Source organism: Puma concolor, chromosome D4 (genome assembly GCF_028749965.1).
Source record: "Puma concolor isolate L17-30 chromosome D4, mPumCon1.1.hap2, whole genome shotgun sequence".
In the NCBI taxonomy this organism is placed as follows: Eukaryota; Metazoa; Chordata; class Mammalia; order Carnivora; family Felidae; genus Puma; species Puma concolor.
This window is the reverse complement of record NC_141679.1, coordinates 23003050-23016626: the sequence shown is the minus strand read 5'-3', so window position 1 is coordinate 23016626 and position 13577 is coordinate 23003050. Positions and strand designations below refer to the sequence as shown.

General features: G+C 47.1%; 1 protein-coding gene and 1 long non-coding RNA gene across 7 annotated transcripts in view; one reads left to right on the top strand and one right to left on the bottom strand.

The window, feature by feature from the left end:
• LOC147574758 (uncharacterized) overlaps positions 1–908 on the bottom strand; it is a 108477-nt gene extending 107569 nt beyond the window's left edge. The window contains exon 1 of the long non-coding RNA XR_015243481.1: positions 633–908. This is a non-coding gene — a long non-coding RNA (uncharacterized LOC147574758). The remainder of the gene's footprint in view (positions 1–632) is intronic.
• A 687-nt stretch (positions 909–1595) lies between these two features.
• Positions 1596–13577, top strand: part of TLE1 (TLE family member 1, transcriptional corepressor) — a 90490-nt gene continuing 78508 nt past the window's right edge. For 5 of the 6 annotated variants that reach the window (XM_086685071.1, XM_086685069.1, XM_086685068.1 and 2 more), the window contains exons 1-4: positions 1596–2375; positions 3179–3279; positions 4726–4789; positions 4901–4945. In XM_086685071.1, coding sequence (XP_086541197.1) covers positions 2352–2375; positions 3179–3279; positions 4726–4789; positions 4901–4945 — 234 coding nt within the window. In that variant the 5' untranslated portion in view covers positions 1596–2351. Of the gene's footprint in view, positions 2376–3178; positions 3280–3351; positions 4503–4725; positions 4790–4900; positions 4946–13577 lie in introns of those variants that run through there. The other variant, XM_086685070.1, reaches the window with a different exon arrangement.

The following is a 13577-nucleotide window of genomic DNA, read 5'->3' as shown; positions in this document are numbered from 1 at the left end:
GACTGGGACGCGCGTGCCTTACCCTGGCAGTAACTTAGGTATCCTTCCCGCCAAACGAAAACAGGCCAACCTTTTTGCAAAGTCCTTTGAAAGGCGCCAATAAAAGCCAATCTCTACCACGTTGGGTGCAAAGAAGGGAGTGAGCACTATAATTAAAAGCCTAGTGTTAGACGGCCGGTGTACGTACGCCAGGCAAGGCGCTGCCGCATTTTCCACCAAGTGCACAGTCCACGCCTTCTCACGAAAAGGCAGCTCAAGGAAAAACAATCCTCAGAGAAATTTTTGAATGTGACCTCACTTTCAAAAGAGGAGCATCAAACAAGGGGCGAACACTGAAAGACGCGTTTGGCTCGAACTACCACCCCTCCCACCCCCAACTCCCGCACCCCTTAAGAAACTACGCGGTTAGTTGAGTTACTTTCACTGATATTTTAGGATTTCCATTAAAGGGAAAAGTGAACAAGTGGCAAGATTTTTTTTTTTTTTTTTTTTTTTTTTGCAAACTCGAGCCCCCAGCTTCCGCGACTACACACTCTCTGGGCCCTCCCGCTCGCGCGCTCCCGCGCGCTCCCTCGCAGGCCCCACGTTACTTTGATTGACAGCCCAGCCCCGCCGCTCTCCTTCCCACCGACCTTCCCATCCACAGTGCCAATCTCCGCGTCTCGCCTCTTCTCATTGGTTGGTTTCGACGTCCCGCGGCTCCTCCAGGAACAGATCCTCTCCGAGCCCGGGAGGACGCGGCTGGCGGAGGAGGGGTAGAGGAGTGGGAGGGGAGACCGAGGAGACGGCGGAGATGGAAGCAAACGGGGTAGGAGAGGAGGGGGAGGACGGTCCGTCCGGTGCTCTGCTGCTATAGGCTCCGGGGACGCGTCGCGTCAGCACCCCACGTTGGGCGCGACGCGCGCGATTGGCTGGCGACGCTTCCCTGCTCCCCCCACCCCAACTCCCCCCGTCACCGCCGGGCCCACGTCCCCGCCGGCTCTGCGCTCCCGCCCCCCGCCCGCGCGGGGCTGGGCGGGGCCGGCGCTGGTTAGCTCCGGAGTGTGAAACCGCGTGTTAATGTAACCGGCGCGAGAGGCGCGGGCGGCGGCGGCGGGAGCGGCGGCTGCAGAACAGCAGCAGCGGCGGGTACCCTGTGCCCCGCGTCCCTGAGGCGGCCGACTGCGCCACCCCCACTCTCTCACGGCCGGGCGGGACCCGCGCCACCATCCCGGACCTCCGCCGGCCGGTGGCGACCTAACCCCCGCCGCGACTACTCCCGACCCGCCCGCGGAGTTTGCCCGCCGGGTAGGGAGGCCGAGCTTCGGAGCGCACTCCTGCTTTTTTCCCCCATCATCTCGTGGATGTCGCCCCCCGGGTCGTGAGAGAACTTTGCAGCGGGCTGGAGCGCCCTTTGCGGAGCAGCAGACGAAGGGAAGGAAGGAAAGAGGGCCGAGGAAGGGGCTCGGAGGAAGAGTCCAGAGCGGCCGGGCCGGCCGTGCGGGGCGAGTGCGCGCGGGGCGCGGCGCCCGGATGCGCCCCGGGATCGAGGAGCAGCGGGCGGCTGCGGGACTACCCTCCGTGGAGTAGCCCCGCCGGGCCAGGAGGGTTTGTGCAACCGGGGAGAACACCGAGTGTTGGTCGCACGGGGCGTGCCGAGCCGCCTCCCGGCGCGCCCTCCGCACTTTCCCCGCCTCATCGTCATCCCGCGCTCCTCCGCCCGGGCTGAGGCTTCGGAGCGCCGGGCGCGGAGCCTCTGCCGCTCCCCGGAGCCCGCGAGCGCCCGGCTGAAGGCGCTGCCCGGACCCGCAGCGGTCGGTCCTTAACGTCGCCAGGTTTGTTTGTGTGGTGTTAGCCGGGGGCGCCGGGCCACCTGCACCTCACCCGCGGTCGGCGCCGCGGGGAAAACCCGGAGAGGAGGCGGACCGGGGGAAGAGCGAAGAAAAGCAGTCCGCTTGGATTTGTTTGCCCCGGAAGAGTGCCGCGCACGCGGATCGCCGAGAGGAGCGCGGCCAGAATCACCGCGCCCTCACCTCCCCGCCGGGGCGGCCGAGGCCCGCGGGTTGGATCGCAGCCCCCGCGCCCTTTTCTTGGGGGCCGGCGTCACCGCGCAGGTTCTTGGTGTAGCCGGGCCCCGGGCGCCCCGAAATGTGGCCCTGAGCGAGGGAACCCGCAGCGGCGGGAGCAGGAGCAGCCGGGCGCCAAGTGACCGGTGCGCCCCGCCGAGCGCGCCTGCGTGCGTGGCCAGCGCGCTCCCCGCGCTCCTCGTTTCTGCCTGGCTTCTCGGCTAAATTTTCTCGGCGGGATTAAAGTTGGAAATTGAGCGGAGAATTGAGTTGTCCGGAAACAGAGCTGCGGCCGCCGCCAGAGCGATGTTCCCGCAGAGCCGGCACCCGGTGAGGCGCGGCAGGGTGCTGGTTGGAGGGTCTGGGCTGTGGGATGGGGGGTGGGGTAGGGATGGGCGCTTTTCCCGAGCTGGAGACGGGTCTCTGTTACATTTCTGGAGGACTCCCTAGCCTCTAGGGGTGCAAGGCTGATTAGGGCCCCTCTTGGGCTGGGGAATGAGCTGAAACTCTCAATTTCCCCCCTTTACTATGGGCCCCCTCGAAGTTGATGTCTAGACAGGGCGGGTGGGGGCGCCCGGGGAGACTGGGGTTTCTTTTTCGAAGCGACATCGCCTCCCCCCCCCCCCCGCCTCCCTGTGGCGGGTAGGGCGCCCCCACCCCTTTGTTTCTCGTCTCGCCTATTTACATGTCAATGCAGCCCCCGTTCCGGCGCTCCTGGAGATGGCCCCGGCGATTCTGGGAACGGGGAGCGTTAGGGAGTTGTTTTTCTACTCTGATCCTTGGGGTCATTATTGCTCCCTTGGGGGAGGGGGCGGTGTCCTCGATGACAATCTGGCCGGGTGTTCCCCGGCCGCCCGGGAGCCTCTGTCGTTCCAGCCGGGCGACTTGGGCGCACGTAACCGCGACCCGCCCTGAAGCCTGGAAGAAGCTCTAAATCTCTTTGGAGGTTCGAGCACGGGCGAAGGACCACTTCCTGCCTCCGTAAAGTGCGGAGCAAACTCGAGTTCGGGGCTCCGTTTCTTGCCATTTCTAACTATTTTTTATGTCCCACCCACTTCTCCGTTCTCTGACTTACTGTTTTATCTATCTGCCCCCACCCCCGTCCCTCGGTTCCCCTCACTGGTGGCCCCCAGACGCCGCACCAGGCTGCAGGCCAGCCCTTCAAGTTCACTATCCCGGAGTCCCTGGACCGGATTAAAGAGGAATTCCAGTTTCTGCAGGCCCAGTATCACAGGTGCGTGTCCGGCCGTGCTGGGCGAGCAGTAGCCCGGGGGCAGCCCGGTGCCCGTCCTCGCCCTGCCTGGTGGCGGTGGCGGCTGTACTGAGTACTTGCGTCCAGGCGGTGGCGTGTGGAGTCGCAGTTAAGACCTGTCATTCAAGTTACCCCCTTTCCAGGTTCTTCCCGGGCCGCCTCTTCTCTAGTCTCCTCCTCCTACCATTGTTTCCCTTTTGCCCGTTTGCTGCTGTTCCAGGGAGTCTTTTCGAGTATTTAGGAGTTGCATGAGAACCGTCAATATTTGCACTTCGTTTATTTATTTTGCAACAAGCTGAGCTGAAACCTTGGTTCAATCGATGCCCCAGCCCTGGAGTGCAGGTTTAGGGAGGCAGAGCCAATGTTGAAATCGCTCTGCTATACTAAAGGATTGGGTTGTCTGAGGCAAAGTCCATTATGGAAGGCTAGATGCTGGTAGCTGTGCCCATCATTGGTGGTGAAGATGGGGGTGGATATGTGTAGGGTAAAGCTTCCCTGCTTTGGCGTCGTTCTTCCTTGGTTTGGGTAGGACAAGGGATTCCAGTCTCATTTATATACATTTCAGGTTAGTCTCTTCACCTGATGAGACCTACTTCAAGAGGTTCATAAATGAAAAATGATTTAAAACACCTGTCCGTAATGAATTTTCCAGAAATGTTATTTTCTTTCCTTGTTTTTATGAAGTCTTAGCTGATTAGCGCTAAGAGATAACTGTAATGACAGTTTTTATTTTTGTCCTGCTTGAGAAAAAGCACACAGACGCTTGGGTGTGAATTTTCTTCTTTTGTCAGAGGCTTTCTGATTATTGACCTTTTGTCTGCTTCAAGATAATTATCTCTGGAACTTGAGGCATACCTGCCCACTAGTGTTTACCAAGCAAGGAGGACTTCAAACCACTTTATTGCAGCAGCTACTTAACATATTTTGGCAGGGATTTAAAAACCAAAGGTTTTAAAACGGACCAACAATTGTAGAAGTAACTTTATAAGTACAGTTTTCAAACCTAGAGACTATTTGAGTTGGCAAAGGTAGTACAGTCTATGTCTGAGGCTGAGAATTGTGCAAAGGCCAGATTTTGGTGGAGTCCAAAGGAGCAAACTGGTGTGGGGAAGTAGGAGGGAACAGATGACCAGGAGGAGGAATTGGTCTTCTGGAAAGATCAGAGGTTTTTTTTGACAGATTCTTCATTCTTGGTATCTGACCAGGTATACACTAAGAAGGAAAATAATAGCTGAATGGATACCCTATACTGTTCACCTTATCCCTTTTCCCTATTAAATGCAAGGACAAAGCTTTTGGATGTTTACCTAGATAGTTTATGGCTTTTCCACATTGGTCTGTGTTTTTACTTGAAGTGCAAATATGTGAGGCAGATGTTAAAACAAGTGACATAATGTTTACATTAAGTTGCATGTTTTGTTTTTGTAGCCTTAAATTGGAATGTGAGAAACTGGCAAGTGAAAAGACAGAAATGCAGAGGCACTATGTGATGGTAGGTATCAAAGATTGTCCTTTTTTCCTTTTTATGTAATATTAGCAAATATGTGTTCTTAACATTATAAAACATGAGTTAACGAAATGCTTGATTTTTTTCTTTTTGCAGTATTATGAAATGTCTTATGGATTAAACATAGAAATGCATAAACAGGTAAGCTTTAGTTAAATCAAGTTGAAATGAGAAATTAGTGAGGATTCTATAAAACTGGCTTTATCCTCAATAGTGGGAGGATTTGTATGCTGGTTTTCTGCCTTGGTTTCCCTTCCTGTGAATTGGTGACAGTGTTTTGCAGCAAGGGTTGCTTCTTGACAATTACAGAATCTTTAAATGACTAGATGAGAGGTGCTTTGAAAATGTGAACCAACCTGTTTACAGACTGATAGAAATTGAGTCTTAAGTTGACTTTTCCACCTGGATAGATTTATTCTTCTCCTGAAAGATCTGGGTATCCTGTAGCATTCTGGAATTCAGAATAGCTAATGTTTTTTTGCTAGTTTGGAAAGCAGTGTGGTCTTTTGGGGAAAAGAAGGATATTTAGGAGTTCCCTAATCAGGTTAAAAAATGTATGACTAACTATGGGGTTCTCTTTTATGCTTTGGGGTTGCATAAAATGACACTCAAGGTTAGTGGCTTATTAGCAGACATCTTTTTGAAAAATTTCTCAATTGATGCGGATTTGGAGGTGAAAAAGCATTCTTTTATGGCCACAGCATATGTTGGGAGTTGCTTCAGTCCTAGTGGTTTTAAAAGCATGAAAAGATTAGTGACTGGAAAGCTCTAGCTATGACTATGAGTTTGCAAGTTCCCATAAAATTCACACTTATGGCTACTATAATGGTGTATAAAAAGAGTATTGAGCTGGAACAAGGCACTAAGGACCTCATAAGAGAAGAAAAGCTAAATGATTGCTCAGCCCAAAGGACCCTCGATTGAGTAGTCATTGTCTGCCAAAGAAAGCATTAATGGCAGGGTGTAAGTATTCTGGAGATATGCTGACATTCACTTTTTCATCAAGACGCTGGTACAATAAGTCTTTTAGAAATCGATTGCCTCTTAAAAAATTATCATCAGATGAAGTTGCACAGTTGGACACATTTCAAAGTGCAACAATACAATTCTTACTTGATGTATATGTGCTATTTCATCTCAAACCCTTGTTTCATTAAATTAAAGAGCATGGCTGACCGGCTGGGGCACAGTGGAGAAATTGATTAGTTCAGCCTTCAGATCTTCCTTATATTCAAAGACTTTCATTAAGCAAGTGTGTTTCAGAGTTGAATTCTGCTTTTGTAACTCCGCACTCTTTGATTTTTAATTCATCATAGATTTCATAATGTTAAGTTACCGTCTTGTACAGTAGATCTGTTCTCAGATATGTTTTTGGAAAGAGATAGTTAAGTTCAAGGCCTTTCATTAATAATATAATTGGGCCTTTAAAATGCTGATTTTATTCTGATTTGCAAAGTTGGTAGCCTAGATTATGTTGGGCTTGTGCCTTTGTTTTTTTGTGTGTTTCAGTGGCTAGTGTCTGACTGAGGCAGTTGTAACTTGTTGATAGTAATTGGGCAAGAAGTTGTATGGTCATTTAAATGAATTATGCAAATAAACTGGGTGAAGAATTGTAACCTGCCACTTTTTTTGTAAGTTACCCTAAAGGCACATATTTTGCTAACAAATATCGTAGAAGGGTAAGAGGAGACTGAGTTTTTTCTTAAACTCATGAACTCAAAGAATTTAATAACTTCACCAACTCCTTTACAAGGAAGTACCACCTCCGTATGATGTTGTATGCTGGTGCAGGATTTATTGGGGAGGTAAAGGAGGTGTATAATTCTTCTGGGTTCCTGTAGGTTACATGACCTCTTCGTTATCAAGTAGGAAAAAGGAAGAAGGGGTGAAGAGGGTCAGGAGCCCCATGGTGTGAAAATAGGTTTCTAATGAGTTTCTAGACTCTATTGGGCATTTGTGGGTATATATTGTCCATCCATGAGCCAGTATGCATTAATAAGATGCTGTGTGTAATTGGCTCAGTAATTTGAAAAATGTGAAAAGCTGAGAGATGCCATGTTCTTCATGGTAGGGTATTAAGTCCCCTGAAATTTAGTTTATACTGTAAATGCTGACAGACCCTTAACTAGAGTGGTGTGCAAAGCAGTGCTATAATTCAGTTTAAAGTGGCCTTACATTTGAAAAACATCCTTCTGAATGTCACACATTAATAATAAGTTCTGAGGAGGCATTTGGTGCAGCTAGTAATCATAATTCTTATTAAAACTGGTGACGTCTGGCCCCCAGGGTGTAGCCAGGCTCAAATTGATGCTTTTTGCCGCCTGATCACCAGCATGGCCTAAGTGCTCATTATATTGTAGAGAGAGCCTTTGGAGCTCTCATTAGATTTGACAGGAATTCTCTCTGGGGGGAAACTGGGCATTAGCGAGACTCCTGACAGGCTGGAATTAGTCCTGCTTTATGGCTTATAACCAAATGCTAGCAAGGCATCATCAAGGGACACAAAAAATTGTCATTTCTGACAACATCTTTGTTACTGAAGAAAAAAAAAAACACAGCGATGGGGAAACTTTCCGTGGAGAGAGCTTTAATGTTGTTAAGATTTGTCTGCAGTGTGACTACCGCTCTCTCTCCCTACCTTTCAGCGGGTTTGTCGACAGAGTGAGTTGTAGAGATTTCAGTGTCAGATCTCACCACCGACTTTTCCGTCTGGAAGTTTTAAAGTGGAAGTGCGTCCAAATCGAGAATGGTATAATTGTGGTTTCCTTACTTGGTTTTGTGCCCACGGTCCATGTTTATGTTGTGTCAACACTTCCTGATAAGCCTTCCCCTTACTTTCTCTGTTCCCATTTGTGGCTGGTTACTGAAAAGTCAGCGGACTAGGGATGGTAATGGGTACTTAAATTTGTTATTGTAGCGCTAAGACAGTTTTTTTGTTTTTTTTTGTTTTGAGTCTTTTATAGATCTCTGCCTGTCCTTCTCTCTCCAGGTAGATCATAAATTTTAGGTATATCTCTACAGGAGAGGTGGAGACATCTCATGAAAAATTGAGGCAATTTGATACCACCAAAGTGGTAGGGTGCGTTAGAAAATAGCAGGTTAATGTGAATCTAGTTGTTTTGAGGGCTGTGCCTAGTGTGTTTGGCAGTGTGATCTTTAAAGTTTTGTTTTCTGTCATGTGGTGTGTGGTATTACCTCATTTGATAGTTTTGGAACAAGATTCACTGTAAATACATAAGCCTTATTTATTCTACTTGTGTATCTTTTCAGCGTGCTGATGAAGCCATGCCATAAGTTGTCTTTAGTGGTGTGAATTTATATAGCACTTAACAGTTTTGAAAAGTGATTAGCCCCATCCTGTGATGAGGTATTTTGGGTAGGTGTTTTGATCTGCCTGCAGCTCTGGGCCTGTGTTCAGAGTGTGGGATTTGTCAAGCCCAAGTTTCTGTTGCAGCTGGATTTGGGTCACCTCGTCCCTAGAATTTAGGGCTTCATTCCTTTACCCACCCCGCTGCCATTGGAGGATGAGGCTAGTGATGAAATCACCTTTAGGCCTGTGTGGTGACCCAGCCTGCCTGGCTGTGTGTCTCTCCTGTTCTCTCGCTCTTTGTGCTGACAGCTTCATGATACACAATCACATCGGGCCTCGGTGCATGTTCTAGGAGTTTGTGAAAATCAGCAGTACTGACTGGTCTGTGGAGGTCACAGCCATGGGTCGGTAGAAAGTTGTAGCCAACCGAGCAATACTGTCTGCAGGTTAAAATATGTCTAAGAACAAAAGAAAATTTGAAACTGTTGTCGGGACTCCTGGTTGAGGCCGAGCTCACAGCCAGCGAGTGTGATCAGTCACTTTGTCTCTCTGTGCCTCTCTTCTTCTGAAGAGCGGGCAGAGTAGGCACTCGGGGCTCTCCAGGGCGGCCAAGAATTTAAAAATAAATGAAAGGACTAGCTCTGGAAGGAAAGAGGTATTCTGCAGTGCTGGTTGTGGGGTGGGGAAGGAGAGGAGAAAGAGAAAAAAACAGATGAGAGCCTAACCAAGCTCCATGTGATGTTGCAGCCAGCGTGGTGTCTCAGACCACGTAAATTTCGGAGTGACAGTGCTTCCACCGTTTTGATATGTGCTTTAAAGTTTCCCTTAAAAAATAAATTGTTCTCTGGTAGTGTTTTAAAAGTGCTTAGGTGGCCCTGTTAAGGGTTCACCTGTGGGTTAATCCCTTAGATGTGACTTACTATTTGTCTGCAAGTCTTACCTTTCTTCCTGCTTTTTAACCATGTGTGTTTTCTGTCTACTGTTCTCACTTTGAGATTTTTTTTTTCTAAGTCCACGTCTCAGAATGGGAAAAGACTAGCTGGAGTACTTGCACTCAGAGTTAAGCTCCACCAGGTGTTAGTAACCTTGTGATACAGCAGCTGTCATCAAGACTGAAGTGGTCCCCAACTTTACTTCAGTGGCCAGGCCTGCCCTTGATAAGCATCAGTTAAAACAGAGAAAGTTCCCTGTGTATTTAGAACCCACATTTTGAGGCACAAGGTTAGCCTTTGTTTTTTTATTGGCAATCAGGGCGATTCCTCCCTACTTTCTGTCACCCTGCCCAACCCTTCAACAGTCAACTAGTTCACGGTTTCTCTCCAGAGCCTGGACTAGGGTGAGGTGAGGTATGCACTTGCCTTGGGCACGCAATTTAAGGGAGGGTTCACAAAATATCGTCCTTAAGATAAAAATATTTTTAAAATTCAAAATTAATGCCAAAAAACTATGAGGAACCAGGGGTGCCTGGGTGCTTCAATGGTTAAGTGTCTGACTCGATTTCAGCTCAGGTCATGATCTCACGGAACCCCGTGTCAGTCTCTGTGCTGGGCCTGTAGCCTGCTTGATTCTCTCTCTCTCTCTCTCTCTCTCTCTCCCTCCCTCCCTCCCTCCCTCTCCCTCTCCCTCCCTCCCTCCCTCCCTCCCTCCCTCCCTCCCTCCCTCTGCTCCTACCCCTGCAAAACAACAACCCAAAAACAAACTCTGTGAGGAACAAAATAGGTGATCTTTATTTAGGATGGCCCTTGGTGTAAAATACAGTTCATTTAGGGGACTTTGATTAGTGACTGGGTGAGTCATTGACTAGTTGCCTGGGCCTCAGTTTCCCTTTCTGTAAATGAGGTTAGACTGGGCAGATTCTCAAGTATGGATTCTCTTAGGAGAGGAGAATCATCCCTCCAGACCTCACCTTCAACCAGTGTTTGAAACCCAGTGCTTGGGTTGTGTATCCATTGAGAAGAGTCTTTGGCCAGAGGGCTTAAGACGTTCCTCTTCTGTGTTTATTAAGAAAGAATCTGGGGGCGCCTGGGTGGCGCAGTCGGTTAAGCGTCCGACTTCAGCCAGGTCACGATCTCGTGGTCCGTGAGTTCGAGCCCCGCGTCGGGCTCTGGGCTGATGGCTCAGAGCCTGGAGCCTGTTTCCGATTCTGTGTCTCCCTCTCTCTCTGCCCCTCCCCCGTTCATGCTCTGTCTCTCCCTGTCCCAAAAATAAATAAACATTGAAAAAAAAAAATTTAAAAAAAAAAAAAAAAAGAAAGAATCTGTTCCTTTAGCAAATATTTAAGTAAATCATCTTATGTGGTAGTTAAACTAATGATATATTCAGTTTTGGGCTCATGGAACCGTTTTAGTTTTCCATAGATTTTGAGTCTTTGCTCTTCTGTTATTAAATATTTGTGGTCTTCAGGAGTGGATTAAATTGGACGAAACTAAGAAACTGACTGGGCTTCTCATAGGCTTGGATTGGCTGGATTATCCCTACCACCCCCATCCCTGTTGCTTACTGTTACTTCAGATTTTGAAAATTGAGATTTTTTTTAGAACTCTAGTACCTTTAATGCTGAATATTTGGTATAATGATTTTTAATTAAGTTTTAGGCAGTTGTTTCAGAGGGTGGCTAATAACTGATAAGAGTAGGCATTTATAGATAGAAAACAGTCCTCACCAATGGGATTGGTGAATTTTGCAATATGAAACATGCCATAGTATTGTTCTATGACTGTAGTTGGGCGTTTTGAGTTAGAGTGCATGCCCGAGTGTGTGTGTGTGTGTGTGTGTGTGTGTGTGTGTGTGTGTGTGTGTAGGTGTGGGCACTCGTGGGAGAGCTTTTCTAATTTTTTTCTGAGACGTAGCTTGATCTGAAAAATGAAAAAAATTTACACTGATATGTTTAACATAAATTAAGATATTCATTTGTTGTTATTCACTTGGCTTAACAAAAAAATGGTTTCTAAAATTGTTTGCAAAATGATGATGTTCACAGAATCGTTTACTTTATAGACCACCCACTTGCCATGCGTTTTGTGAAACCAAGAAATGTTGACACAGTGTTATCATACAACCTGTGAATTTGCACAAACCTGTATTTCATCATTTCACATTTCCATATTTTTAAGTTTATTTTGAGAGAGAGAGAGAGAGAGTGAGCATCAAGCGTGAGTAGGTGAGGGGCAGAGAGAGAGGGAGAGAGAGAATCCCAAGCAGGCTCTGTGCTGTGAGTGTGGAGCCCGACGACGGGCTCCATGTCACAAACCATGAGATCATGACCTGAGCCGAAATTAAGTGTTCAACGTTTAACTGACTGAGCCACCTAGGCGCCCCTCACATTTCAGTTTTTAATCATTACTGAGTTTAATTCTGTTTGCCTGCTTTGAAGCAACATGAAAGCAACTCAGAGCACAATGTTTATAACCTTCCCCCACGCATTCTCGCACAAGGTATAACAAACAAATCTTGGCTTTTCTGGAAGTATTATTTGCTGCTTAGATGTTCTTTGACCACAAAACGTTAGCCAAGAAAGGGTAGGGTGAAGGTCATTTTGGATATAAGGAAAAGACTGAGAGGAAAAAACAAACAGAGACTTCCATCCATTGAATTTATTTTTTCATCTGCCAAATAGAGAAAACTGTGAAATGTGGTGTGTGTATTCCACCGTACATGTGGGAGAGGTAGAGTTGTGTGTACAGCTATTTCCTGTGTACTGGTAGATATTCATTAGATTTTCATTATTCACTTGATGAAGTGGAATCAGTTTTTGAGAATGTAAGTATGTTTGAGTTTTGCACGTTCAAATCATATGATTTGTACAGCTGCCGAAATACATGTAGTACTGTATTGGGTTTGGTGTTAGTGCTGTTATTGGTCTAACTGGATTATTAGCCAGTGGTATTTTGTGCAACATGTCAGTAAAACGCTTGAAAATGTATCACCAGACTTATACTTACAGATTTATAAATTATAAATATATTATGTACTAATATATTGTATACATTTGTAATAAGTGGAAATTTTAAGCAGAGGGATTAAAATACAAGTTTTATAAGTTATAAATATATTATGTACTAATATATTGTATACATTTGTAATAAGTGGAAATTTTAAGCAGAGGGGTTAAGATACAAGTTCTCATCACATCCTCCATGCCCCCTATTGGCATGTCCTGGGCGGCCTCTGGGATACGTGCACTCTACTTTAGAGACCACCAGCTTACGTCCAGACGCTCATGACTCCAGCCCTGGTATTGGGGCATCTTTAAAGTAGTGAAGGCAAAACCCCTTTAGGGTCTCTGGGTATGTTGGTATGTCTGTTCTTTCTGATTTTGACTTCTTACTCCAGTAATGGCCTCTTTGCCCGTCACACAGCTTCGTGTGTCTGCCCTGATCACTGTCCTTGGTAGTCTTACCAGGTCACCTTTGTCCTCCTCTTAACAAGTCCTTTATTCCAGCCAGTGGGTCTCCTCTTCGTGCCTGAAAAAGTGTTGTGTGTTGTTGTGTTTTCTTTATAAAAAGTCCAGGCCTTTTTGTGAAGCTTCACATGGCCTTTCTCAATATCCTTCAAGGTCCAGTTCAAATAACAACACTCATGTGTACTTCAAGGCCTTCCACGACAGCTCCAACAGTGGCCTGTCACACCACTGATTTTTGCTCCAAGTTCTATAATCATGTTTTTTTCATGTGTGTCTTTTGTTACTCCCAAGGAGGCTGCGGACTGCTTGAAGCTTGCATTCAAGACTTCCCTCCGTACCCTTGCCAGTGGGTTGGACTGAGGGGGCACTTGTTTTGTAGTGTTTAATGTGCTTCCTATGGAGGGTGCTACTTGTAAGCATTGCGGATCCTGAGCCTGTATGAAAATCAGGTAGAAGTTGCTTGGCAAAAAAATCCCACACATTTAAAAAAATTTCTTTGATGTTTGTTTGTTTGTTTGTTTGTTTATTTATTTATTTATTTATTTATTTATTTTTAATGTTTATTTACTTTTGAGGGAAAGACAGAGCATGAGCAGGGGAGAGGCAGAGAGAGAGGGAGAAAAAGAATCTGAAACAGGCTCTAGGCTCTGAACTGTGAGCACAGAGCCTGACGCGGGGCTTGAACCCATGAACTATGAGTTCATGACCTGAGCCCAAGTCGGACGCTTAGCCAACTGAGCCACCCAGGTGCCCCTAATGTTTATTTATTTTTCAGATTACACACACACACACACACACACACACACACACGAGCCGGGGAGGGGCAGAGAGGGAAACAGAATCTGAAATCCGAAGCAGGCTCCAGGCTCTGAGCTATCAGCACAGAACCTGACACGGGGCTCTAACCCATGAGCCATGAGATCATGACCTGAGCCAAAGTCGGACACTCAGTCGACTAAGCCACCCAGCCGCCCCCCCCAATTTTTAAAAAATTTTTTAAATGTTTATTTATTTTTGAGAGAGAGAGAGAGAAAAAAAACATCCCACGTGTTTTTATACAC